At 45.2% G+C, this 27,138-nt stretch overlaps 1 protein-coding gene across 3 annotated transcripts in view; it reads right to left on the minus strand.

The window, feature by feature from the left end:
• The window catches only part of TMEM175 (transmembrane protein 175), a 44,330-nt gene extending 17,828 nt beyond the window's left edge, over positions 1-26,502 (minus strand). Inside the window, exons 1-6 of one of the 3 annotated variants that reach the window (XM_008174220.4) lie at positions 26,297-26,502; positions 24,002-24,040; positions 17,599-17,696; positions 11,910-11,961; positions 4,813-4,848; positions 1,896-1,979 (exon numbers count right to left, since the gene is read on the minus strand). In XM_008174220.4, the coding sequence (XP_008172442.3) occupies positions 1,896-1,979; positions 4,813-4,848; positions 11,910-11,961; positions 17,599-17,696; positions 24,002-24,040; positions 26,297-26,437 (450 nt within the window). In that variant the 5' untranslated portion in view covers positions 26,438-26,502. The remainder of the gene's footprint in view (positions 1-1,895; positions 1,980-4,812; positions 4,849-11,909; positions 11,962-17,598; positions 17,697-24,001; positions 24,041-26,296) is intronic. The other 2 variants (XM_024110762.3, XM_042845380.2) reach the window with 2 other exon arrangements.
• Positions 26,503-27,138: the final 636 nt, after the last annotated feature.

A 27,138-nucleotide genomic window follows, 5' to 3' on the forward strand; every position in this document is an offset into this window, starting at 1 on the left:
AAACCACTTTAACTGGTTCCTTGCCATGGCAGGCCATGAGCTATTGCACTTACTAAATCAGGGAGAGGGCTAGTGGCTTGAGAGGAAGTGTGAGTCAGAAGGCTGGGTATTTTTCAGCCTCTGCCACAGACTCGTTGTTGTACCTAGTTATAACACCTAGTTATGCAGAGATTTTGTATTCTTCCCCCACCACCACACCCCATATGACATTTTTGTTGTGTGTTTGCACTGCGCCTAGCACAATGGGGTCCTGCTCCATGAGTGAGGCTCCTTGTGCAAAGTAAGTCCAGAGGCAGGTACAGATGTTAAAAATGCTGGACAATCTAGCAGCACCGAACTCGGTCTCAGGTCCGGCTGAAAGGGAGCCATTGCAGAGGTAAGAGATACTGGATACATCCACCCAGCTAGACGATAGGATGTGTAAATTACATCTCCCTGTGCCCACAAGTCACCTAACTCTCCAGGAGGAAACTCATTCCGAGGGAGAATGGAACCACCAGCTTCTCCCCCTTGGTGTTTTTACCTGGCAAGGACTGATTTGATTTCCACCAGTAAGTCACAAAGCAGGAATGCACTAATCAGTGCATCTTCTAGCCACACCCACTCAATGGCAAGGGCTGCTTCCTTTTCAGGCAGTGCTGGCTCTGACACCACCATTGACAAGAAGGTAACAGTTGCCTTGCATCACGGCAGTCTCACCTCACTGGGCTTTGACTTACCAGGGTCCTGAGCAGCAGAAGCAGATGTAAACTTTGGCTTGGATTTAGCACACTAAGATTTGTGTGACTACGCAGAGGCTTTGCAGAGTAAACATTACAAAAAGTTTGCAAAGATTTTAGTAACTGGGACATAGGTGCTGGGGGTGCTGCTGATCCCCCCTGTCTTGAAGTGGTTTCCATCATAGTGGTTTGCATTTTGGTTCAATGGCTCTCAGCACCGCTGAACTGGGGTTTCATTGTCCCTTCAGAAAGCAAGTCCTCTCCTCAAAAACCTCAAGGCTGCTAATGTTTAAAATCTGGAGTTCAAAACTTTCAGCCAATATAAAGCACTCTGTTCAAGCTGTAGCAGTTCAACAGAGCGGCAAGTAAAATCATACTGGGGTTCATATGGAAAGATACGGTAAAGTGAGAGTGAAGATTGCGAAGTCCACTCTTGAAACCTACCTGGGCTAGAATGCATGTATTTTACTAGAGAACTGGAGTTCCCACACTTCCAAGTAAAGAGAGTTTATTTCTAGATCTGGTGATTCATAAAGTATCATGATTTAAATCTGTCACTTATCTCTCACAAGCATTGCCTCAATACAGTCCAGTATAATCCTGGATTTAATACACGAAGTTATGGTCCTGTGACCAGTGTAATTTTCAATCCGTCGATAAAGGAACTATTTCATTAAGACTTGCTGTTCCCTTATACTTAATGGTTACAAGTAAGGTGGAGCCCTTGTACCTGAATTAAAAGGCTTGCAGAACTAAATATCGAGCAGCCGTTCAGAACTCCAGCAAGGGGGGAAAAATCATCATAATACAGTCCATCAACTGCTACTTTTCTAACCTTTTGAGTTCCTTTTTAGAACAAATTTATCATGATTCAATGGGGTTTGAACTTCCCGATTTGGTTGCATCTGTATCTTTATTGGCATTTCAAGTGCTTTTAAAATTTTTCATACTTGACTTGGGATAGTGAAAACAGTCACCACATGATCTGGCACTTGTCCGAGTTACCAATCTTGCACTATCAAAAAAACCATACACTAATAATAGCAACATCACAAAATTTTATATGAAGCTTTCCTAATGTTCTAGATCTACTATTAATAAATCTAATTGTACTTCCATCTAATAAAATCTAGTCTCTAATAATGAATGGAAAAAGTAAATGAGTGACACCCATACCTGGACAAGGCCGATGACAACAGCACAAGTGCTAAACAGGAAAATACCAAAAGGTACACCTGGAAAGGAGGCCATTAAGGAAAACTACAAGAAAAATGTAAACAGGTTAAACACTTAAAGGAGAGCAGCAGAGATGAGGAACGTACTAGTTCTACTTTTATTTAACCTTAAAACTTGAACAATCCAAACAAGACAAATTCCTTCTTGGAATAACTCCACTGACTTTAAGCTCCAAGTGTGCCCAACTCATGCAATACATGGCTTCCACAGTCACTGGGGTGTTCATAGATTTGGGGTTGCAGGAGCTGTTAAATGCTAGAGACAGGCCCAAAGCAACTGACTAACCCTGAATTCCTTCATACCAGCTTTGGGCCCCAATCCTGCAAGTGACTCTGTATGACCAGATCCCCGCACCCGCACCGTACTCACTGCAGGACTGAGGACTCAGTGGCTACGGTCCTCACCAGGACCGCTAGGTCCGCTGCTTTAGGCTGAACCTGCGGTATATACCATGCTGCAAACAGTACATTAGAAGGGTGGGGAGATTGCTAAATCCAACTCCCCAAAGTTGTGAAATGCCAGAAATAAGTCTGCCTGTGCCACCTGAATTCAGTCCCCTCGTGCGTATCCATTAGAACAGTCTTTAGTTACATGATCCAATACTTTTCGCCACAGGACCTCTGCCTTGTTTAGTGCACAAGACGAATGGTGCTCAGTGAATGGGGCGTTATTCAAGATTTCCTTTTATCTTCACGAGCCAATGTGCAGCCTTAAGCCGCATTTACTGCACATCACCCAAGCCCTGCACTGAAAAGAGACTCAATTAATTCCCTTAAGGGATTTTCTACTGCGCTTGTCATTGGAATCTAGGGACTGCCATACTACATCAGACCGAGCCCAGTACCCTGTCTCTGACAGTGGTCAGCACCAGAGGCTTCAGAGGAAGATGTAACAACCCCTCGGGAGCAACTATGGGATAATCTGTCTCCCACCTTAGGTCTCTGTGATGCTGGCAGATCAGGTGCCAGCTCATGCCAAGGCCACTGGGCCTAACTGAATGCTGACAAAGGCATAGCTGGAAACCAGTCTGGCTCGTCTGTGTGTTAGCGTTACTGTTATAAGAACATGTTTCAGTGTTTAGAAATGCTTGTAGGATGTGGCATATATTAATCTTACTTCTAATGTCTGAATCCCATGTTATAAGGTAATGTTAAACGTTTGCTCTATCACTATAAAAATATTTGCTAAGACTGTAAACACCCCCAGTCAGGAGAGAAGCATTACCAAGTGTGAAATACAAGTTTATCACAAGAGGTGTCTTCTCCTCCCTAACGAAAGGCGGCCCATTGACACCAGACAAGCCATTGTGGAATATCAGTGGACAAAAGACTTTCTTGATTGCTTCCCCCACTCCCCTGAAGAGGGTGCACAAGCCCGCATCCCAGCACAGCTTGAACGCTGGGGGAAGGGAATAAAAATCCCTGTTAAAGAGAAACTGCTATCCCTATGCTGCCTGAACTCTCAGGGGGCAAAGATTTCTAAGCATAAGCAAGGGGTCCCCAGCTGTTGAGCTTGAGTTAGCCATCAAGAACATAACAGCCATTCCGGGTCAGATCAAAGGTCCATCTAGCTCAGTACTCTGTCTTCCGACAGTGGCCAATTCCAGGTGCCCCAGAGAGAATAAACAGACAATCATCAAGCGATCCATCCCCTGTTGCACATTCCCAGCTTCTGGCAAACAAAGGCTAGGGACACCATCCCTGCCCATCCTGGCTAATAACCATCAATGGACCAATCCTCCGTGAATTTATCTAGTTCTTTTTTGAACTCTTATAGTCTTGGCCTTCACAACATCCTCTGGCAAAGAGTTCCACAGGTTGACTGTGCGTTGTGTGAAGAAATACTTCCTTTTGTTTGTTTTAAACCTGCTGCCAAGTAATTTTATTTGGTGGCCCCCAATTCTTGTGTTATGAGAATGAGTAAATAACACTTCCTTATTTACTTTCTCCACACCAGTCATGATTTGATAGACCTCTATCATATACCCCTTAGTCATCTCTTTTCCAAGCTGAAAAGTCCCAGTCTTATTAATATCTCCTCATACGGAAGCCGATCCATACCCCTAATCATTTTTGTTGCCCTTTTTGGAACCTTTTCCAATTCCAATATATCTTTTTTGAGATGGGGTGACCACATCTGCACACAGTATTCAAGATGTCGGCGTACCATGGATTTATATAGAGGCAATATGATATTTTCTGTCTTATTATCTATCACTTTCTTAATCATTCCCAACATTCTGTTCGCTTTTTTGACTGCCGCTGCACATTGAGTGGATGTTTTCAGAGAACTATCCACAATGACTCCAAGATCTCTTTCTTGAGTGGTAACAGCTAATTTAGACCCCATCATTGTATATGTATAGTTGGGATTGTGTTTTCCAATGTGCATTACTTTGCATTTATCAACACTAAATTTCATCTGCCATTTTGTAGCCCAGTCACCCAGTTTTCAGAGATCCTTTTGTAGCTCTTCACAGTCTGCCTGGAACTTAACTATCTTGAGTAGTTTTGTATCACCTGCAAATTTTGGCACCTCACTGTTTACCCCCTTTTCCAGATCATTTATGAATATGTTAAATAGGACTGGGCCCAGTACAGACCCCTGGGGGACTCCACTATTTACGTAGGATATATAGAGCTTGTGTGTGAAATTAATAAACTCAAAACAAGAAGCCCTAATCATGTTTTAGTGTGTTCAGCTTTTAGGATTATCAGAAAAATAATACATCTGCATTACAGTGGGGTTCAGGTGTCGTAATAATGCTCTCTAGGGTTTCTGAATGCTTTGATTAGGTATTTTTTTTAGAGTTAAAGCAGCCATATTAAACATGAATGAAAATGTAACACTTACTTACCGTGTATGGCAAGAAAGTTATGAGCATCATACATGCCTAGAAGGAAAGGGGAAAAAAGCATGTTTGAAACACAAGCTCGATTAAGTCCTGGGAGTCCATCACTGTTAGGGATGACACCAACAAATAATTCTAATGCAGACATTACCTCAAGAAAAATCATTTGTTCCTGAAGTTGCTACCTGAACCCTGCAGGAAATGGATCACTATGGAGCAGATGTAAGTGTTTTCTTAGGCCAAGTCTACATTATAAACTTAGGTTGGTATAACTACGTCGCTCAGGGGTGTGGAATATCCGCACCCCGAGCGACGCAGTTATACTGACCTCACCCACGATGTAGACAGCGCTGTGTTGAGGGAAGGGCTTCTCCCATTGACACAGTTACCACCTCTCGCCGAGGTGGATTAACTACGCCAACGGGAGAAGCTCTCCAATCAGCACAGAAGTGTCTTCACTGAAGTGCTCTAAGTGTAGACCTCCCCTAAGTCAGAGTATTCAACAGAGCTGACCTTTTGGCCTTGACACTTCAACTCCAGGCTTAGCAGTATTAGAATGTCTTTCATAGTTTTATACAGATATATATTTTGTTTTTATAGCAGATCTATATTTAGTTTATTATCTTATTTCACTTCTTAGGCCTTCTAAAGTAGTAATGTAGAAATTTGATATTTCCCCCGTGTTTCAAATATCTCTAATTTGAGCTGGTTGAAAGTAAACATCTATCTGATCCACAATGTTTCACATAATAAAAAAAAAAAAAAAGGAGAACCTCAACCACAAAGATGTATGGTCTTAAAAGCGATGTAAGAAGAGGATTAAATGTCTTTACAATCAATGAATTCTTGAGGAACTGGTTGTGTTATCTTAGGCCTTGTCTACGCTGGTAAGTTTCTGCGCAGTAAAGCAGCTTTCTGCGTTGTAACTCCTCAGGCGTACACAGTGCCAAGCCAGTTAGCACACAGAAACTGCGCAGCTGCAGTGCTGTAAAAAAGCTTTCTGTGCCAGGGCTACAGCGCCATGGTGCCAGTGCAGACACCCAGGTCGATTACAGCGCTGCGACTGGCCTCCGGGAGGTGTCCCACAATGCCTGTTCTCGCCTCTCTGGTCATCAGTTTGAACTCTACTGCCCTGCCCACAGGTGACCAACCGTGAGCTCCACCCCTTAAATTCCTTGGGAATTTTGAAAGTCCCCTTCCTGTTTGCTCGGTGACGTGTGCAGTGCTCTCAGCGCATCTTTCCAGGTGACCACGCCTGCTCCACGCACCAGGCGATCCCCCACTTGGAGCAATGCCGAGCTGCTGGACCTCATCAGCATTTGGGGAGAGGAGACTGTCCAGTCCCAGCTGCACTCCAGCCGTCGGAATTATTCCTACGGACAGATTTCCTGATGCATGACAGAAAGGGGCCATGACCGGGACACACTGTAGTGCAGGGTCAAAGTGAAGGCGTGGGAGGCAAACCGCCGCTCCGGTGCTGCACGCACGAGCTGCTGGCTCTACAAAGAGCTGGACGTGATACTCAGTGGCAATCCCACCTGCACTGTGAAGGCCACTGTGGATACTTCGGTGGCTCGTGTGCCAGTCGAGGATGGACTGAGCCCGGAGGAGGAAATCTTGGACGAGGATGTGGAGGGAGAGAGGGACCCAGAGGCAGAGGACTCTGAGGTCAGAGATGCATGCAGCCGGAAGCTCTTCTCTACCCCAGAGGAGGCTAGCCAGTCACAGCTGTTGGATCTTGGCAAAGCACAAACAGCACAGGAGGCCCCTGGTAAGTGGCTTTGATTTTTGGAATTGCTGAAGCGAGTTGCTGAGGGCAGGAGGGTTGTACAGAAAACAGGCTTTTGTCTGTATGATGCACGTACCACCACATGCCTAGTCTGAGCGGCGGACAGGGTGTTGATTGACTCCTTCACTTCATGTGAATCTGCCTCAGAGATCTCCACAAAACTCTCATGGAGATACTGGGCAATCCGCTGCCGCAGGTTTTTTGGCAGAGCTCCTTTGTTTCTTGCCCTATTAAGGGTAACTTTCCCACGGCACTCTGCTGTCACAGGGGCGCAGGGGGGACCATTGCTGCACACAGGCGAGCAGCAAAAGGGCCAGGGCGGAAGCGGCAGTCTTGGAGAAGACCCTCCCTTGATTCCTTGCTCACCCTCAGCAGCGAGATATCTTCCATAATGAACACAGACTGTGGAAAATGTGGGGACAGTATGATTATAAGGCATCCCCTACAGTGCTGGCTCTCCCCAAGAGCCACGTGTCCAGTACGGTCCTGGAACACTGAATTTCCCTGCCCCTGAGGCTACTCACCATTTTGGGGGTTTTGTGGCTCATGTGTGCTTGCCTGGGGTCAGCCAGTTAGTGACAGGTACGTGAATAACGGCTGTGTTTTAAATCACTGAATCAGTGGGCTGTGTTTCGCAAAGAATGCTGCTTCTGTAAAATGTTGCGTTTTGGCTTCACAGAGATGACCTTGGGAGCCCAGCCTCCCTCTTTGTTATCGCTGGCTGAACAGCTGTGCAGAATTAGAAAGCGACCACGAAGAACGAAAGAGGACTTTCTGCGTGATGTTATGATGCACTCCGCGGCCGAAAAACAAGAATTGAAGGAGTGGCGGGAGAGCGAGAAGAGGGACCGAAAGGAGAATGCGGAGCACCAGAATGAAGCCACGGAGCGGCTCTTAAACGTTATGGAGTGCCAAGCGGACACTCTCCAGGTGCTATTAGCACAGCAAACGGAGCGGCTCCACGTCCGCCCTCCCCTGCAGCCACTGTCGCAAAACTCTTTCCCATGCACCCCCCAGACACTGCCAACACACTCTTACCAACCTCCTGGCTCCGGTCTGTACCTGCTGCATTCTACTCCTGCCCAGTCACAGTCCAGCCCTGCAGACTCCCAGTGCCCACTTCACTCACACCCGTCCCTCTGCAGTTTAGCCCTGCTGAAATACAGTACCCGCAGCACTGTACTCAACAGGAGAAGGACGGATAGGATACCTGGACATACACAAATCTTTATCCGTTCTGGGACCCCACCTCTTCTTGGGACCTCCCTTCCCCCTTCCGGGCTGATGTGTGGGTTTTTTTTTGTTTGTCTCTCGCCTCCAGTTGTTGTTGTTTATTAAAAGAACTATTTTGGTTTGAAAACAAACAAACAATCTTTATTATATGAATTGAAAGCAAACAGAGCCCTGCAAAGCAACAGGCAATTTTCTTAACCCTTCATAGTGCATGGTCTGCACCAATCACAATCACCTCCTCGCATTACAAGCACTGCACTCCCAAGCATAGCAACAAATATTAGTGGCTTTCAGTTTCAAATTGCTGCCTCACGGCATCCCTGATCCTTAGGGCCCCACGCTGCGCCTCTCTAATAGCGCTGCTCTCTGGCTGTTCAAACTCAGCCTCCAGGCGCTGAGCCTCAGTAGTCCAGCCCTGCGTGAAACTTTCCCCCTTCCCTTCAAAAATATTATGGGGCGTATAGCGCTGCTGTCAAGGTGTCCCGTAAATGGCTTCACAAGCCACGGCATTAAGGGGTAGGCAGGGTCACTTAGGATCACAATGGGCATTTCAACTTCCCCTACGGTGATCTTCTGGTCCAGGAAGAAAGTCCTCACTTGCAGCTTCCTGACCAGGCCAGTGTTCCAAAAGATGTGTGCGTCATGTACATTTCCAGACCAGCCTGCATTAATGTCCATGAAACGCCCACGGTGATCCACAAGCGCCTGGAGAACCATTGAGAAATACACCTTCTGATTAATGTACTCGGTGGCTAGTTGGTCTGGTGCCAGAATTGGAATATGCCCCTCTGCAGTTAGGGAAGCCCATTTGTGCAAAGCCAGCCACAATGTCACGGACGTTGCCCAGAGTCACATTCTTTTGGCGCAGGATGCGATTAATGGCCCTGCACACTTCGGTCAACACGAGTCCAATGGTCGACTTTCCCACTCCGAACTGGTTAGCGACTGATCGGTAGCAGTCTGGAGTAGCCAGCTTCCACAGTGCAATCGCCACGCGCTTCTCCAAAGGCAGGGCAATTCTCATTCTAGTGTTCTTGTGCCGCAGGGCTGGGGCAAGCTCATCACACAGTCCCATGAATGTGGCTTTCCTTATCCAAAGTTCTGCAGCCACTGCTCGTCATCCCAGATGTGCATGATGATGTGATCCCACCACTCAGCGCTTGTTTCCTGAGCCCAAAAGTGGCATTCCACGTGGTCAGCACCTCCGTGAATGCCACAAGCAATCTCATGTCGTAGCTACTATGCGTGGTGAGATCAACGTCACACTCCTCTTGCCTTTGTAGTTTAAGGAATAACTTCACTGCCACTCATGACGTGTTAGTGAGAGCGAGCAGCATATTGGTTAACAGCGCGGGATCCATTCCTGCAGACTGAAGAGGCAGAGCAGAGTGCGCAGTATACAAACCGTTGAAAGATGGTGCCAAATGTGGACGGAAGCACAAAGATTGCTGGGATGCGAAACACCCAGGATGCCCCGCAACCCCCTCCGCCTTCCCACAACTCTTAGCGGCAGAAGAGGAAGAGATGCACTGTGGGATAGCTGCCCAGAGTGCACCGCTCTGAATACTGCTGCAAGTGCCGCAAGTGTGAACATGCTATTACGCAGGCAGCTGACAGTGTGAACACACAACAGCGGTTTCCCTTCTGCGCTCTCTGAGCGGCGCTGGAACTGCCAGCGCTGTAACCCTGCCAGTGTAGACGTACCCTAATGGTATTTAAAGTCAGTCTGTTGTAAGCAGAATCATTTCAAAATTTCTATTTCATTAAATATTGTGACATGTGGACTGTAAACGGAAGTGGTTTAAAACAATAGACTAAAGCAGTGGTCTCCAACTTTTTTATGCACAAGATCACTTTTTGAATATAAGATCAACCCAGGATCTACTCTGCCCCTTTCCCCTTCCCTCCATCGCTCGCTCTCCCCGACCCTCACTCACTTTCACCGGGCTGGAGCAGGGGGTTGGGGTGCAGGAGGGGGTGTAGCTCTGGGCTGGGGTCGAGTGGTTCGGAGTGTGGGAGGGGGTTCCGGGCTGAACCTGGGGCAGAGGGTTGGGGTGCAGGAGGGGGTGTAGCTCTGGGCTGAGGTTGAGTGGTTCAGAGTGTGGGAGGGGGTTCCGGGCTGAACCAGGGGCAGAGGGTTGGGGTGCAGGAGGGGGTGAGGGGTGCAGGCTCCGGCTAGGAGGCGCTTACCACAGGTGGTTCCCAGTCAGCAGTGCAGCGTGGCTCAGGCAGGCTGCCTGCCTGCCCTGGCCCCATGTTGCTCCCGAAAGCGGCTGGTTGCTGGCAAGTCTATGTCGCCCTTGAAGGGGATGGGGGGACAGCAGGTCTCCATGCGCTGCCCGCGCCTGCTAGCGCCTCCTCCGCAGCTCCCATTGGCCAGGAACCACAGGGATGATGCTGGGGGCATGAGCAATGCCTGGAGCCGCCTCACCGCCCCGTCCCCCGCCAGGGACTGCAGAGACGTGCCAGCAGTCAGCCGCTTCCAGGAGAGGCGTGGGGCCAGGGCAGGCAGCCTGCCTGAGCCCCGCTGCGCCGCCGGACTTTTAGCAGCCCAGAGATCGCAATCGACTGGCAGAGGCTCCAGGATCGACCAGTTCATTGTGATCGATGGGTTGGTGACCACTGGAATAAAGTATCATGAAAGACAGGATAAATTCATCACTCCATCCACTAGAGGGCAGCATCCCCACAATAACAATACAGCTATTACAGCGTTATTCGTTAAAGAAAACTCTCCAAACACGCTAACAAGTAAACCAATAACTTTTAAGGTATTATCTTTAAACTAAAATAAGATTTAGGATAAATATAAAGCTCATTAAAATGGTTCAAGAACCCAAGTGGTCACTCAGTAGTAGACAGCTTTAAAAAAAAATAATAATAATCTACAATTAATCCTGTACTTCAAATATTCATATTTAAATATGAGTTTTTGAAAAACTAAATAGAAATTGGCTCCAAGCCATTACCTGTGATCTAAACCCACTCTCAGGGCATTGGACAAGGTGAAATCCTGATTTCTGCAGTTTGGGCTCATTTCTTCTATGCAGAGCTAGGAGTCCAGCCAGCATATAGACCACTAGAGACAAGAGCTTCCTTCAGAATTCCCCTGTTGACTTACCTCACATGCACGCCAGACTAACCTGCTACTAAACATTTCTTCAGCTCATGGCTGAATTTCTCTAGGCAATTTCAGTTTCCCTTACAGCAGGGGTGGACAAACTTTTTGGCCCGAGGGCCACATCCCTGGGTGGGGAAATTGCATGCAGGGCCATGAATGTAGGGCTGGGGCGGGGGGGCGGGATGGAGTGCGAGGTGTGTGTGGGGGTGTGGTGTGCAGGAAGGGGCTCAGGGCAAGGGACTGGGGTGCAGGAGGGGTGCAGGGTGCAGCAGAGGGCTCAGGGCAGGGGTGCAAGAGGTGTGGGCTCCGGCCCGGCGCTGCTTACTTTGAGCGACTCCGGGGTGGCAGCAGCGCACAGCGGGGCTAAGGCAGGCTCCCTGCCTGCCCTGGCCCAGCGCTGCTCCCGGAAGTGGCCAGCATGTCCAGCACTGGCTCCTGGGGACGGGATGGGACATGCGGCTCCGCCACCGCTGCCCTCACCTGTGGGTACCACCCCTGAAGCTCGCATTGGCCATGGTTCCCTATTCCCGGCCAATGGGAGCTGTGGGGAGCGGTGCCTGCAGGTGAGGGCAGTGCACGGAGCCCTCTGTCCCCATCCCCCAGAGACCGCAGGGATGTGGTACCGGATGCTTCTGGGAGCGGCGCAGGGCCAGGGCAGGCAGGGAGCCTGCCTTACCCCCGCTGCGCCATGGGGCTGGCAATCCCGCGGGCCGGATTGAAAGCCCTGATGGGCCAGATCCGGCCCATGGGCCGTAGTTTGCCCTTCTCTGCCTTACAGAAAAGGGAAATTAAACTGCGTGATTCTGACTGTTTTCCTATTTGGCCAATTTAAACTACTCAGATTAAAAAGACCTTTGTTGACAGTATCTGGATACAAATATAACAAAAAGTGTAGCTCTATCAGCCTTTATACATCTCAACCTGCATTTGTTGGTTCAACTATGATTGATAGAGACTCACCAAATTTAGAAGGGCAAGAACATCATCTATAAGTTCTATCACCTGAAACAGTCTGCAAAAACAAGACAAAAAGTCATGAACCAACCTACTTATAAAAATAGGCATTGATAACATATCGTAAACACATTTCCAGTGTTCGGCAATTTATATAATAAGCAGCAGTGGCAACTAGCAATAAATATCTGTCTGACTGAAAAAACAGGTATCTGATGATCTGAAACATAAAAACGTTTATTAAGAAAATAAAAATGCTAGATAAAGAAATCCAAATTCAATTGCTGAAGGGGTGGTTATTAGTGAATCATCGCTTTCTAATTTTTAAAGGGCAGTTGGGTCAGAAAGGAGACTATGTAAAATGGGCATTTTCTTACTCTACGGATGTTTCTTATGTCATTCTAAATCCTATTTGTTTACTGAAATACATTTTCACTGCTGCTGCAGAGCCAATACAGATGTGAAAAAGTGAGCTGAACTTTATTGACTCTCACATCAACGAAATTATTAACTGAGGCCGTAATCGTGCAAACATGTGAGTAACCCCACAGAAGTCAATGGATCTACTCATGTGCTTAAGTGGCCCTAAAACTCTGACTGTAGGGTCATAGTCTCTACTCATTTAAACTCGTGAAATTCCACTGCAGACAACGGTGTTGCTCAAATGTGAAACACAGGCAAATTTTCACCAACAGAAACTTTGTTTACTAGTGATGCACGAACCAGAAAGAAGCCAGACTGATGTACATATTCCAAAATAAATTTGCAATTGTGGCAGTTAGAATAAATTTGCAAATTTTAATTTGCAAATAGAGCAAGGTTCATGTGGAAATCTTTGAGATCTCTGAATAGCATTTGAGTCATTTTTCAAAGTAGACCCAGATTATCAGGTTTTGTTAAATTCATCAGTCTCAGAATGTGCGTGAAAACCAGTTTAGATTATTCCCCCCCTACATTTGGCTTTGGGGAGAGTGGAATTATTCTGGTTCTCATTGCATTTTACTTAGAATAAAAAAAGCAAGGTTAATAGGTTAAATATATTCTTTTAATGTCTGGAGGTTTAATTTTATTGTATTCCCAAGTACACTGATCACTGAACAAAGGTCCTCCCACAAACTGTTCCTTAACTTATTAACAACATAAGAACGGCTATACTGGGTCAGACCAATGGTCCATCTAGCCCAATATCCCGTCTTCCAACACTGGCCAATGCCAGATGCTTCAGAAGGAATGAACAGAACAGGTGATCATCAAATGATCCATCCCGTCGTCCACTCCCAGCTTCTGGGAAAGAGAGGCTAGGGACACTCAGAGCATGGGGTTGTGTCCCAGACCATCCTGGCTAACAGCCATTTATGGACCTGTCCTCTGTTAAATTATCTAGTTCTTTTTTGGACCCTGTTGCGAAGGCCAAAATTGTAACATCACCCAACAACGAGTTCCACAGGTTGACTGTGCATTGTGTAAGGAAAGTATTTCCTTTTTGTTTTAAACCGGCTGTCTATTAATTTCATTGGGCAATCCCTGATTCTTGTGTTATGTGAAGAAGTAATAACACTTCCTTATTCATTTTTTCCATGCCAGTCAAGCGTGACGGACTTCTCGGGGGGCAACCTGGAACTGGGGTACGGCCGAACCCTCTGGCATACCAATCTGGGCCTCCTTATACTGGATTCCATCTTGTGCTTGTACTTTTCCACAAACTGCTGGGGACTTTGCTTGGAACAAAGAAGTTCCCTCCACATGGCAGAAGCTATAAAGGGGGGAAGCAACATCATCACTTGGCCTCACCCCCCGCACAACTCAACACCTGGAAGCACCTGAGAAACAAAGACAGAACGGGGGATGGTCCCAGGCAGGAAAGAAGGGATCCCAGCCTGGGTCTGAAAGATCTACAAACTGCTTGTACTATCAGGGTGAGATACTGCTCGATTCAAATCCTGTCTAGTATATAGAACTTAGATTGCGATTTTGTTTATTTCTTAGGTAACCAACTTTGATCTGTACGCTATTATTTATAATCACTTAAAATCTGTCTGTAGTTAATAAATCGGTTTTATATTTTTTACCTAAAAACAGTGTGTTCTTTGAAGTGCAAAGGGAAATCTGCTCAGCAACAGGGGCTGGTGCGTTGTCCTCTACACGATGAGGAAGGGGCGGACTGGGTAATAACTTACACTGGTCAGGGTAAGACGGTACAGCTCTGGGGTCCTAGGCTGGGGGCTGAAGCCTCTCTATTGTTGGTTCATGAGTGACTGGCAAAGGCATTCATGTAACTGCAGCTGGGTATGTCCCTGCCTGTGTAAATGTTTGTGCGAATGCAGGACTGGGAGGGGTCTGCGGGAGGGAACCCAGGCTGCTGAGACAGGGCTCAACCGTACCCCAGTTCCAGGTTGCACCCTGGAGAAGTCAGTCACCAAGATTTTATAGATCTCTATCATATCCCCCCCTTAGTCTTCTCTTTTCCAAGCTGTAAAGTCCCAGTCTTATTAATATCTCCTCATACGGAAGCCGATCCATACCCCTAATCATTTTTGTTGCCCTTCTCTGCACCTTTTCCAATTCTAATATATCCTTTTTGAGATGGCATGGTCAACAGAAACTATCGTTTTCAAGCTGTGGGTATATTACAGATTTATACAGAGGCATTATGACATTTTCTGTCTTATTATCTATTATTTTCCCAATGGTTCCTAACATTGTTCGCTTTTTTAACTGCCACTAGACATTGTGCAGATGTTTTCAGAGAACTCTCCACAATGACGCCAAGATCTTTCTTGAGTGGTAACAGCTAATTTAGACCCCATGATTTTGTATGTACAGTCAGGATTGTGTTTTCCAGAGTGCATGACTTTGCATTTATCAACATTGACTTTAATCTGCCATTTTGTTGCCCAGTCACCCAGTTTTGTGAGATCACTTTGCCAGTCTGACCTGGGGGAAAATTCCTTCTGGACCCTAAATACGACGATCAGTTAGACCCTGAGCATGTGGGTGAGACCCATCAGCCAGACACCTGGGAAAGAATTCACTGCAGTAACCTAAAGACCTCCGCATCTCATGTCCCATCTCTGGCTGTTGGGGATTTTTGCTACTAGCAGATGGGCCACATGCTACAATAGGCAACCTCATCAGACCATACCATTCCTTCCATAAAACTCAGTCTTGAATCCAGTTAGGTTTTTTGCCCCCACTGTTCCCCTTGGAAGGCTGTTCCAGAACTTCACTCCTCTGATGGTTAGAAACTTATCTAATTTCAAGCCTGAATTTGTTGATGGCCAGTTTATAGCTATTTGTTCTTGTACCAGCATTGGCCCTTAACTGAAATAACTCCTCTCCCTCTCGGATGTATTTAGAGAGAGCAATCATCTCTTCCGTCAGCCTTCATTTGGTTAGCTAAACAAGCTAAGCCCCTTAAGTCTCCTCCGTAAGGTAGGTTCTCTATTCCTCTGACCATCCTAGTAGCCCTTCTCTGTACCTGTTCCAGTTTGAATTCATGTTTCTTAAACATGGGAGACCAAAATTGCCCAAAGCATTCCAGGTGAGGTCTCACCAGTGCCTGGTATAATGGTACTAACACTTCTCTCTCTCTACTGCAAATACCTCGCCTGACATATCCTAGGACTGCATAATCCTTTTTCACAGCCGCATCACAGTGGCAGCTCAGAGTCAGCCTGTGATCAACCAATACACTCCGGACTTTCAGGAGAAAGTTCTTCTGTTGTTTCCAACTGGTCAATTTCCAGTTTATAGCAAAAATTCTTGTTGTTAGTCCCTAAGTGCATGACCTTGCCCTTTGAACTATAAAATTTCATCCCATTTGGATTACTTCAGTTTTTGAAGTCATCCAAATCTTATTGTATGATATTCAGGTCCTCCTCCGTATTGGCAATACCTCCTAACTTTATGTAATCCACACATTTTATTAGCACAATCCCACTTTATGTGCCAAGGTCAGTAATAAAAATGTTAAATAAGACTGGTTCCAAGACCGATCCCTGAGGAACTCCACTAGTAGACTCCCTCCAATTTGAAAGCTTACCTTTCAGTATTACCCACTGTAGTCTCCCCGTTAACCAGCACCTCACCCACCTTTTAATTCTCATATTAATCCCCATATTCTCCAATTTAACTAATAATTTCTTGTGTGAAACTGTATCAAATGATTTATTGAAATCAGGAAGATAAGATCTACTGCATTTCCTTTGTCTAAAAAATAAGTTATCTTCTCAAAGAGAGAGATTAGGTTGGTTTGGCGCAATCTACCTTTTGTAAAATTATTTTGTATTTTATCCCAATTACCATCTACTTCTATGTCCTTAACTATTTTCTCTTTCAAAATTTGTTCCAAGACCTTGCATCCATTCATCATGACTAGATTGAAATGGCTGGTTTAAATAAAGATATGGCATTGGAAAAAATGCCCAACCAAGCATTCTGTAGTTGTAGTCATTTTATAGGCAAAATATTACAGACGAGCCAGAGGAAATCAAATCTTGTTAAGTTTCTCTATTTGAAAGGGAAGATTTTAGCATCTCGTAATTTGAGCAATTAGATATTTATTCAACCCATGTTTTCTTCACCCACATAGTATTCATTTTGTAGCCTTCCTAAAAGATGATAATTTAAAAGAGGTTTAGTAATAAGTTTTACTTTTTATACGCATTCAAAAAGTGCCAATTATGATGGTATCAAAGCCTCAGGTAAGACAAACTGCAGTTATTTCACTAAGCTAATATCACTAGAAAAACAAGCAGTTGAATCAAGTTATTTTCATTGCTACTTAATTACTGTAAATATGTACAGTACATCACTGAGAAATTAGGAAAAAGCCTCAGGGGAAAAATTGGACAAACTGTAGTTATATTCCCCTCCCAATCTGTTCAAGCCTTGGGGGTGGGGGGGTGGGAAAGAGAGGGGGTTATGGTTCTTCTTTATCTTGAGCAGTGCCAAATCAAAGAAAACTGGTTTTGTTTAGACAAAATTAGGAAATAAACTCCAGCTAACCTGCCCTCAATTAGAAAAGAAGCTCAGATGGTTGGAGTGGAAGAGAGAAGAAAGAAGACAAGGGAAAGGCTTCCTTGTCAATTTACTTTTAACAAAGCATGCTGGAAAGGGGCACAGTCTGTACCCCCTATAAATTGCAGATTCACCAATCTCTCTCTCAGTTTTAAAGAATATGCTGTTGGGGAGAGAAGTGATGTTGTATGCATTGGAAAGGACAAACATAAGCTCTAGACCAATTCTGCTGTTTGAATTCCTCTAACTATATATGTTAGAAATTATATTCTTAATGGAACAACTTGTATATTTTACTGTCTACAAACCTAAAATAGCTTGACTTTAAAGATGCAGTATTTATTTTCCTTTACTTTGCTGCTACTGTGGCGGGTCAGACGTGTTGGTGATACTATACAAGGAATTTTTGTATCTTCTGCCAATATTATCTAAAAAAAATTTCCCAAACATCTCTTATCTTATGGTTTCTGTAGCTTTAAAAACCATTACAAAAAGATGGCTTAATATCAAATATTTTAATCCTCTTTGGCTATAATCAAAACATTCTATCAGGACGCTCAGGGCAAATTTCCAGAAAAATGTGACCTAGCATCTCTGGTCACTCACTTCCACTAAACTAACCTTGCTTTAGCTTCCTAGAAAGAATTAGACAAAAAAATGTTGCCCCTTTTCATACCTTACATGTGCTGTCCAAGCCACTGTTACTATTAAAAAAGTCATCAGGTAGACGGCAATTTTCGTTAGTAGAAGCTGTTGAACACTTTCACCTAGTTTCTGAAATAAAATACAGTGTTATTAATAGAAAAAGCACATCATTGCAAAATAGAGAGGTGAGGAATGTTACTCTAAAATCACTAGCAATATCTGTAAACAAGTCGTAGTTTCACAGTGCAGAATAAATTTTTGAGAACATCTTGCCTGCTAAAATATAGATTTCTTCCAACCATTTCCATTTTCTGATTTATCATCCATACAGTACCACAAAACAGAGTAGTGAGCTTATCAGACACTTGTAAGCCTTCTGGAATATCTGCTCCAATTACCTAGATGCCTGCATAAGATGTGCCAGGCTGTGGTATGCCAAATAAAAATAGGAACCATTGCTAAACAAACGTCTGGGGTTTTGGTACTGCTCACTTTTAAGGGGGAAGACAATCACTTGTGTTCAGAGTTAAAGAAGTGTAACTATTAATCAAGCTGGCCTATTGTGTCCTTCGTAAATTACTACACCTCTCTGTGCCTCCATTTCCGCAACTATGAAAGGGGGACAATGATAATTATCCTCATAAAGCACTTTGAGTTTTACTGGTGAAAAGTGCTATACAAGAGCCTGGTATTATTACCTGTGCTAGGATGATCCTACACTGATTTAATGAAACATATTTGTTAGCTGAATTGAAGATATCATTAGGGTTTTGGGGATTACTTAGATTACAGTTTCTGAGCGCAGTGAAATGGTTAAGAGCTATAGGAATGGTTTGTTTTACTGACATCTAACCTGTCATTCTGCACATTGCTACCATATTTTGATTTATAGGATTAGCTTTTTAAAAAACCCTGAAAGATAACTGTCTGGAAATCATCAAAATACAACACCAAAACCAAACTCAAGATTTACCAGAGTGGTGTACTTTCAACACTACTTTATAGTGCAGAATGCTGGGGAATGAGAAAGTATGACATGTCCAAACTGTCTTTATTCCATACAACCTGCCTCAAAAAAATCCTCCATATCTTTTGACCCAGAACAATCTCAAACCAAGATCTATTGACACAGTGAAGCCAAGAGGATCTGAGCACCATCGCTGCCAGGAGGCGTTGGAGATGGATCGGTCACGTGCTTCGGATGGAAACTGATTCCATCACCAGAGCAGCAAAAAGATGGACACCTGAAGGCAAGCAAAAACAAGGCTGCCCGAAAACAACATGGCGAAGAGCTGTGGAAGCCGAGCTGAAAAACCTGGGGCACAGCTGGGGAACCATCAAAAGACTTACCAGAAACAGACCGGAGTGGAGGAACTTCATCACTGCCCTAAACGCCAGTGGCGTAATAGGAACATGATGATGATGATGGTGATGATGAAAGATAACTAATAGGATGGATACATACTGATAATCATCTCTCTGCTGTTATAAACTGTGTGTCTAACTTGGAACACAAGCTCTGCGTGGCAACGACTTGTCACTTTACTTGTTGCTATAGCATCATGACCTCTGTGACATTGTGTGAAAACATATGGATTGAACCTTACATCCACCAATTTCTTAACTACTGCAGGCGCTTCAACTTCACATACTGCCATAATTATTTCACTAACCCTTATGGTGTCCATACACTAGGCACTGTATGGAGACATAGTGAGACAGTCCCTGGCAGAGTTACAGTCTAAATAGACGAGATAAAGGGTAGAAAAGAAGACAGACATGGAGGTGGAGTAACTTGCCCAAGGGCAGTAATAGAACTGAGAATAGGTTCTAGGTCTCCTGACTTCCAGCCTAGTATCTGATTCACTAGACCATGATGCCTCTGGTCACTGTGACATGACACTGTATTTCTGAGAGGTTTTGACCAGCAAATGTCCCTATTCAAAACTTCCCAAAGCTGGAATTTGGGGCAGGCATTCTTCAGAAGCCTCAGACATTTTTCCTTTCAGTGACTTGATTCCAGTATATGAAGGAAGATGAAGTAGGGATGCAAGAGGCCAGAGGCCCCCAAACTATCAAATGAGGACCCCAGAACCTGCTGGTCATGTATTGCTGGTTCCTCGATCTTATTTCCTACTGTTAACATATATTTAGCCAGTTAAGTTATTTAATGCATCTTCAACAGAAGTAATTTGCTGTAGTTGCCTAAGGAATATAGTGTGGCTGAGTGGGAGGGGAAGTGTCATAAGACAATCTTTATTAAAATGTGGTTCTTGCTATAAAAGTTTGACGATGCTGACTCTACACAGATCTATCCAGAAGGTCTGTTTTCATTGTGGTTCAATTTTGAGCTCTCTAATCTAAAGACAATAAAATGTTAAATATGTCTTTACAACCTGAACTGCTAGGCCTCATTTGCTCACTGCTCTGTACAGAAGAACAGAAGACCAGACCATCTGATGTAAGGGCAAATCATTTTCTAAACCAAGGAAATGTTAATTAACAACCTAAACCCTAGTATTCAAAGTCCAAGAACTGATTTAGCAACTATATCTCTACTTCCCCAAAAAACTAAAACTTGGTTTCCTTCTACTTACACTTATGGCCAAATATTGCCCTTAGTTACAATTCTGTAAATCTGGCAAAACTCCGTTGACTTAATAGTTTATTGATAGTCACATCAGTGAAGGAGAGAAATTTGGGCCTGTTGATCTACAGCTGACTCTTCTGCAATCCTGGAGCCTTAAAATTCTTCCTGTCTTGAAGGATAGTACCCTCCCGGAGGAGGCATATCCCTTGGGAATGTTAAGGCTTTACAATTGCAGTATTTCCTTTTCCAGCCACTTTTGCATCTGCCTCTATTGATTAAGCCTGAGTCCATTTTTTCTGCATTAGTAGCTATCCTATTCTGGTACTCTGCATTCCCATTATTTTACATAATTTAATGTCTTTAACCCATCCTTTTGATAAACATACACTTGTATTCTTTCCCTTTCTTTTAAGTGGCGAGTTCTATAGCTAACTTTACTAACACCTCCAGCAAACAAAATACCCTTTGACACGTTAGTTGCCCTGTCATGTGCTTTCTCATCAATGGCCTTGTCCTGCTTGTAATGGGCCTAATCCTGAACACGCTGAATTCAATGGCAACCCAACCCTGAGCTCAACGGGTACAGAATCAAACTCTCTGACAGGCACTGCACTTTACCTTGGGATGTCAGCATCAGAATCTCTTCCATTAAATTATCTTAACTTATATGGAAAGAACATAGTTCACCTTTTCTTTAATGCAAATACATCTTGCAGATCTTCTTAATGAATGTATGACTTTAGAGTGAATTTCTTATCTGAAAAATCATCTTTACATCAATAATTATTTAAATTTAGCCTTAAGGTTTTTTTCTGACTAGGCATCTAATGGTTAGGTACCAATGTACTTGCATTATCTTACCTCGGAGAACCTATTTCTTGGCTTAAAGCTCCATGCAGACACAAGGGTCTGCTTGCACTGATCTAATTGCAGGCTAAAGAAAGATCTAACTCAAGATATCACTTAATAAAATGTTAAGCTTAACTTTGTTTTGCTGTCATAACTTGTTTCATCCCAAAAACAGATTTGTACAAAAGGGGGATATGGGGGGGAGGGATAGCTCAGTGGTTTGAGCATTGGCCTGCTAAACCCAGGGTTGTGAGTTCAATCCTTGAGGGGGCCACTTGGGGATCTGGGGCAAAATCAGTACTTGGTCCTGCTAGTGAAGGCAGGGGGCTGGACTCGATGACCTTTCAAGGTCCCTTCCAGTTCTAGGAGATGGGATAGCTCCATTAATTTAATTTAACTGCCAATTTTGTACAAACAATATTGGAGATAATTGGAGGTATAGTATGGTGAAAAGTACAAGCCTACTGGATAGAAATTATTTCATCTCAAAAGTATTACAAAAGGATGTGTGCCTAGACTATTTGCTAACTGCAATTCTTGGATATTCTGCAATATGCTTTTCATACTAAGCACCTTATCCTACCAACACTCATGCAGATACATAACTCTGCTTATGCGACTGGTCACACTGATATTAATGGGACTAATCACAAGTGAAGTTACACACATATTTAAAGGATAAGGGGTTATTTTTATAGATGTCTCCATTAGCAAAACATGGAAGAGCATGCATTTTGAAATACAGATCCTCCTATTCTAGCCCAATGGAGAGTACCTGAGAAGTAACTCCACCAGGGAAAGCTTTTTACACTATAATCATGGGCAATACTCCCTGCCTGCTCTCTACAGGGAAAACGAGGGACAACACCAATTTGGTACCCTATTTTGAACTACACTAAGGTTCAATCCCCCAAGCACTTACTACTAGATTTTAAGGCTTCGTGCTGTGAAACTTGCCAATGATTTCAGCGGGACTACTCCTGGTATTAAGTACTGTGCCTGGAAATAAATGTTTGTATGAAAGAGCTACAACTCCACCCATACAATAAGTGAATATGCTAGCCAGAGTGGCTTAGGTGGAAGTTTATATCCTCAACTAAAGAGCATAGAAATAAAGACATTTCTATGAACCTTCATATGTGCTACCTAAATAGTCTAATACTGAACATCTTTGATTTCCTACTTTTTTTTAAACCATGTGTCTTTGGTATATATTTAACTAAATTTACCACGTTAGTATTGTATTTTCTTTAGCCTCTCCTATTGCTTTCGAAATTATTTTGATTTGTAAGGATAAGGTCTTTTCCTGTAGCCATATTTAAGGCCTAAGGCCTTTGTCTGCAGCCATATTCGGAGGGCAGCAGCCATGAACTAAGCAGCAAAAAGCCACATCCTCAGATTCCATCTAAATTACATTAAAACAATGTAATATCGAACTATTAAGAAGGCGATCCTGTCCTAATAGTACCCGCCATCACCAGATAAAGAAACCGATCTTAAGATGGTTAAAGAAAACTTAGTTTGATAACATTCTGTCTGGTAAGAAATTACTTATCAATAGTTGTGGTTGTGAAATCCGCATTTCTTTATTGTTTTGTTTTTATGGTCCCCACTTCTCTATTCTTTGTCTGTATGATCTCTGTCTGATTCTTTGATTGTTTCTGTCTGTTAAATAATTAATTTTGCTAGGTGTAAATCAATTAAGGTGGTGGGCTAGGATTGGTTAGAGAATTTTGTTACAATACGTTAGGGTTGGTTAGTAAAATTTGAGTAAAACGGTTAAGGTATAACTAAGCAGGACTCAAGTTCCACTATATAAACTGGGCTCCAAAAGGAAGTTCTTGGGAACCAACTCCAAGACACAGCCCCAAGATCAGCTGCCAGACCTTAACACCGTGCCAACCATACCATGCAGAAACTGGAGTCCCCCAGATGACCTGATCCTGATTGACCATCAAGAAAGTTGATCTGCCTTATTGGAAGTGGTGAGCATTGTATGTTTAGTGTGTGCCTTCGGTTTTGGAAATGTTCATAAACAGAGGTTAAGTTGGCTATTACTGGTAAAAGACCCCGCAACGTGTAAGGTTATGCCCTGAGCCCACAGAAGGATAAGGGTGAGTGCCTAAATTAACAGGGTTACGCCTGAACCCTAGGAACTGGGTAAAGGTGGGTTCCCATAGATTGTGTGAGTAACAGAGAATTTTGTGCAGGTAACAGATTACATTAACCATTAAACTGATAATTTTGGGGAAAATAAATAGCTTCTAAAATATCTGCCAACTTCCATTATGCAGGCAGATTCTCCATCTCTTAGGTCTGGTCTATACTACCCGCCTGAATCGGCGGGTAGAAATCGACCTCTCGGGGATCGATTTATCGCGTCCCGTCGGGACGCGACAATCGATCCCCGAATCGGCGCTCTAACTCCACCAGCGGAGGTGGTAGTAAGCGCCCGCGACAAAAAGCGGCAGAAGTCGATTTTGCCGCCGTCCTCACAACGGGGTAAGTCGGCTGCAATATGTCGAATTCAGCTACGCTATTCACGTAGCTGAATTTGCGTATCTTAAATCGACTCCCCGCTGTAGTGTAGATGTACCCTGAATGTCTTCAACTCAAGACTGGATGTCTTTCTGGAAGATGTTATAGTCAGACAAGTTATTGGGCTCAATACAGAGGTAACAAAGTGAAATTCTGTGGCCTGTGTTATACAGGAGGCCAGACTAGATAATCTAATGGTTCTTTCTGACCTTGAAATATACTAATCTATAAAGCAATCATGTTTTTCTCTAATGAACCAAGTCTTTAGTACTTCAGTCCCTTCAGCTCAGTTCAATAGTTCACCCATTAGAGAATGAATTACTGGTCTCAGTTTTATTTAAGGTTTTGTAATGTCTTAACTGGAAAAAAACCCTGAACCTGGAAGTAAAATTGCAATGTCATCCTAATACTCACAGAGACAGAATAAACATATAACAAAATATTAAATATACGATACCTGATCTGGATGTATCTTTGTGTGGGCCACAGGCAAAATCTGAAATAAGAAAATCACATTATTGGATGGAATATATAAGCCTCTCATTCTTCTCTACTGGAAAATGAGCTTCATCATACCAAAAATATTTAAAATGACAGACAGATGTTCATATGAAATGATATAATGACTTGCAAGACGAGTGATTTGCTGACTGCTGACGGAATACACATATTTATTTCCTGCAAAGTAAGGATAAAGCTCAGTCGTCTTGATAAAGCAACTTTTACTTGAATTTGTTGATGTGAAAAACATCTGCATAACTTTTAAGTTGCTGGATTTAATTCCAATACTTCAGGTTTCAATGAAGTCTCGTTATCTGTCTCACTAAAAGTAGTAAGGTTTTAAATGAATGTGATGTCTAAGACATTTAAGTGGCGATTAAAATTCAAGGTGGTTCCTAGATACTGTCATTATTTTAACCAATCCTACTTCCAGTGAAATGTAAAACATTTTGTATTAATACAAACTTTTTTTAAAATTAAAACTAAATACCACAGCACTTTAAATCCAAATGCCTGGAAGCACTATTGGTATTTAAAAATTCCACTATTGGTATTAATATTGCAACACCATGAACTGACCTGATGTGTTGCTTTCCATCTCTAACAGAAAGACTATAATACAAAAAGTTGAAAGTTATTTGTATTATAGTGGCACCTAATCACCACTCTCATAAAGAAGTACTGTAATGGACAACAATAGTCTGGGTACACAAAACGAAAAAAGAAGGCATTTACTTAATTCTGTTGCTCTAATCTAATGGGAGCAACAGTTTTTAAAGCGAAGTAAAATTGACTATTTGGTCTTTTCTCTAGACTGCCCCATTAACCTTACTGGGAGTCAGAAGCAAAGCTAGATAAGAATGTATTCCTTTGTATATACATGTACTGTACCCTGTATACGTTTCTGACCAATAACTTCCCTTTCTCCAAGACTAATACTGCCATCTCTTTATAGTGTACAACTGTACATGCAGAATTCTAATTTCTCTGCTTTTCCCCAGGAACATTGGATGTCTATGCACTGGACCATGCTAGATAACACTTTGCGCATATACGGGGCTATTATCTTCAAAGTTCTGTACAGACATCATCCATTATGTACAGTCTGTCTCCCCGAGCACTGTGATACCTGGGCACCTTGGCTAAGCAATGTCCTGCAGGAATTTTGAAAAGAAGCTGAACCAACCAAGTGACAATTGACCATTGACCAACGACCAACAAATGATGGGTAAGCTTGGGCTACTGAAGATTACATATTTTCCTAACTGTATTAAGCATGTATATGTAACTTATATGGTGTCGCTCCCTCACTCCTATTGCCTTAAAATGTAATCACTTTGGGGCAGAGACCGTGGCTGCCTGTATATCTGAACAGCACTCAGCACAATGGGGCTCCAATCCTGACAGCAGCCTCTGGGTGCTAATGCAATAAAAATAATACATTGTGAAGAGCTTCGGGCCTCTTTTTGCTCTAAACCCACACCTGGACAGTGGCTTAAATAGGGACACTATTCAAAATGGGTTTGCTCTGAAACTGCTCCTTCTTAGAGAACAATGGAGAGGGTGAAAAGCGGGTGGTTGGGGGGGGATAAGGGATGGGGACTCAAGGTGGAGTGGGGATAGGTAAGAGCACGAGGGGGCAGTGAAAAAATAAGAGAGAGGATTCCAGGAGATAGAGGCTCAAAGGGGAGCAAAGGAGTGGGGGCAAAGAGAAGGGGGCGAGGGTAGTCTGCAGGAGTGGGGCAAAGGGGGGCAGATGCTGGGGGTACTTGGGGCGGGGGCACTCTGGGAGAAGGGGCAGAGGAGTCAGGTAGTGGGGACACTCCGGGGGTGTGGAGCAGGGGCCGGTGCTAGGGCACTTCGGGGGCAAGGTGGAGGGGGCACTCGGGACAGTCTCTGGGAGAGGGGGCACTCAAGGAGGTGGGTGCACTCCTAGAGAGGACAGAGGGGGCGGGGCACTCCAGGAGGTGGGGGGCAGGAGCACTCCAAGAGGGCGGGCGGCGGCGAGAGGGGGGGGTCCCGGCCGGGAGGCGCGCTAGGAGGGCGGGCGGCGGTCCCGGCCGGGGGGCGCGGTAGGAGGGCGGGGGGGTCCGGCCGGGGGGCGCGCGGCGGGAGGGGGGGGCCCGGCCGGGGGGGGGGCGCTAGGAGGGCGCGCGGCGGGAGGAGGGGTCCGGCCGGGGGGCGCGCGGCGGGAGGGGGGGCCCCCAGGGCAGGGCTCGGCTCGGCGCGGGGCCCGGCCGCACTCACGCACCATGACGGTGGCGATGATGGAGAGCAGCGCGTCGCTATAGGCCAGGAGCCGGTGCGAGGCCTGGGTGCTGCCCAGCTCCCCGCTGTGCCGCGGGGGGCCCGGGGCCGCCTCCCCCTCCGCCTGGGGCCGTGGCGCGGACATGTGGGGACCGGGCGGAGCCGCGTCCTGCCGCCAGCGCGAGAGGGGAGGACTGGGGGGAGGGGAGTGATATAGGCCCGGCCCCTAACGGCGGCGTGACACACCCCCCCTCCCGCGGGCCAGGCGCAGAGCGCGGGCAAGGGAAGGGGCGAGAGGGCCGGTCAGAGCTGGGGGTGAGGGACGGTACAGGCAGAGCTGGGAGTTGGGGGGGACGGTACAGGCAGAGCTGGGTCTCGGGGTGTGGGGGGACGGTACAGGCAGAGCTGGGTCTCTGGGAGTTGGGGGGATGGTACAGGCAGAGCTGGGTCTCTGGGAGTTGGGGGGACGGTACAGGCAGAGCTGGGTCTCTGGGAGTTGGGGGGACGGTACAGGCAGAGCTGGGTCTCTGGGAGTTGGGGGGGATGGTACAGGCAGAGCTGGGTCTCTGGGAGTTGGGGGGGACGGAACAGGCAGAGCTGGGTCTCGGGGTGTGGGGGGACGGTACAGGCAGAGCTGGGTCTCTGGGAGTTGGGGGGACGGTACAGGCAGAGCTGGGTCTCGGGGTGTGGGGGGACGGTACAGGCAGAGCTGGGTCTCTGGGAGTTGGGGGGGACGGAACAGGCAGAGCTGGGTCTCGGGGTGTGGGGGGACGGAACAGGCAGAGCTGGGTCTCGGGGTGTGGGGGGACGGAACAGGCAGAGCTGGGTCTCTGGGAGTTGGGGGGA

The sequence above is a fragment of the Chrysemys picta genome, chromosome 6, assembly GCF_011386835.1.
Source record: "Chrysemys picta bellii isolate R12L10 chromosome 6, ASM1138683v2, whole genome shotgun sequence".
Lineage (NCBI taxonomy): Eukaryota > Metazoa > Chordata > Testudines > Emydidae > Chrysemys > Chrysemys picta.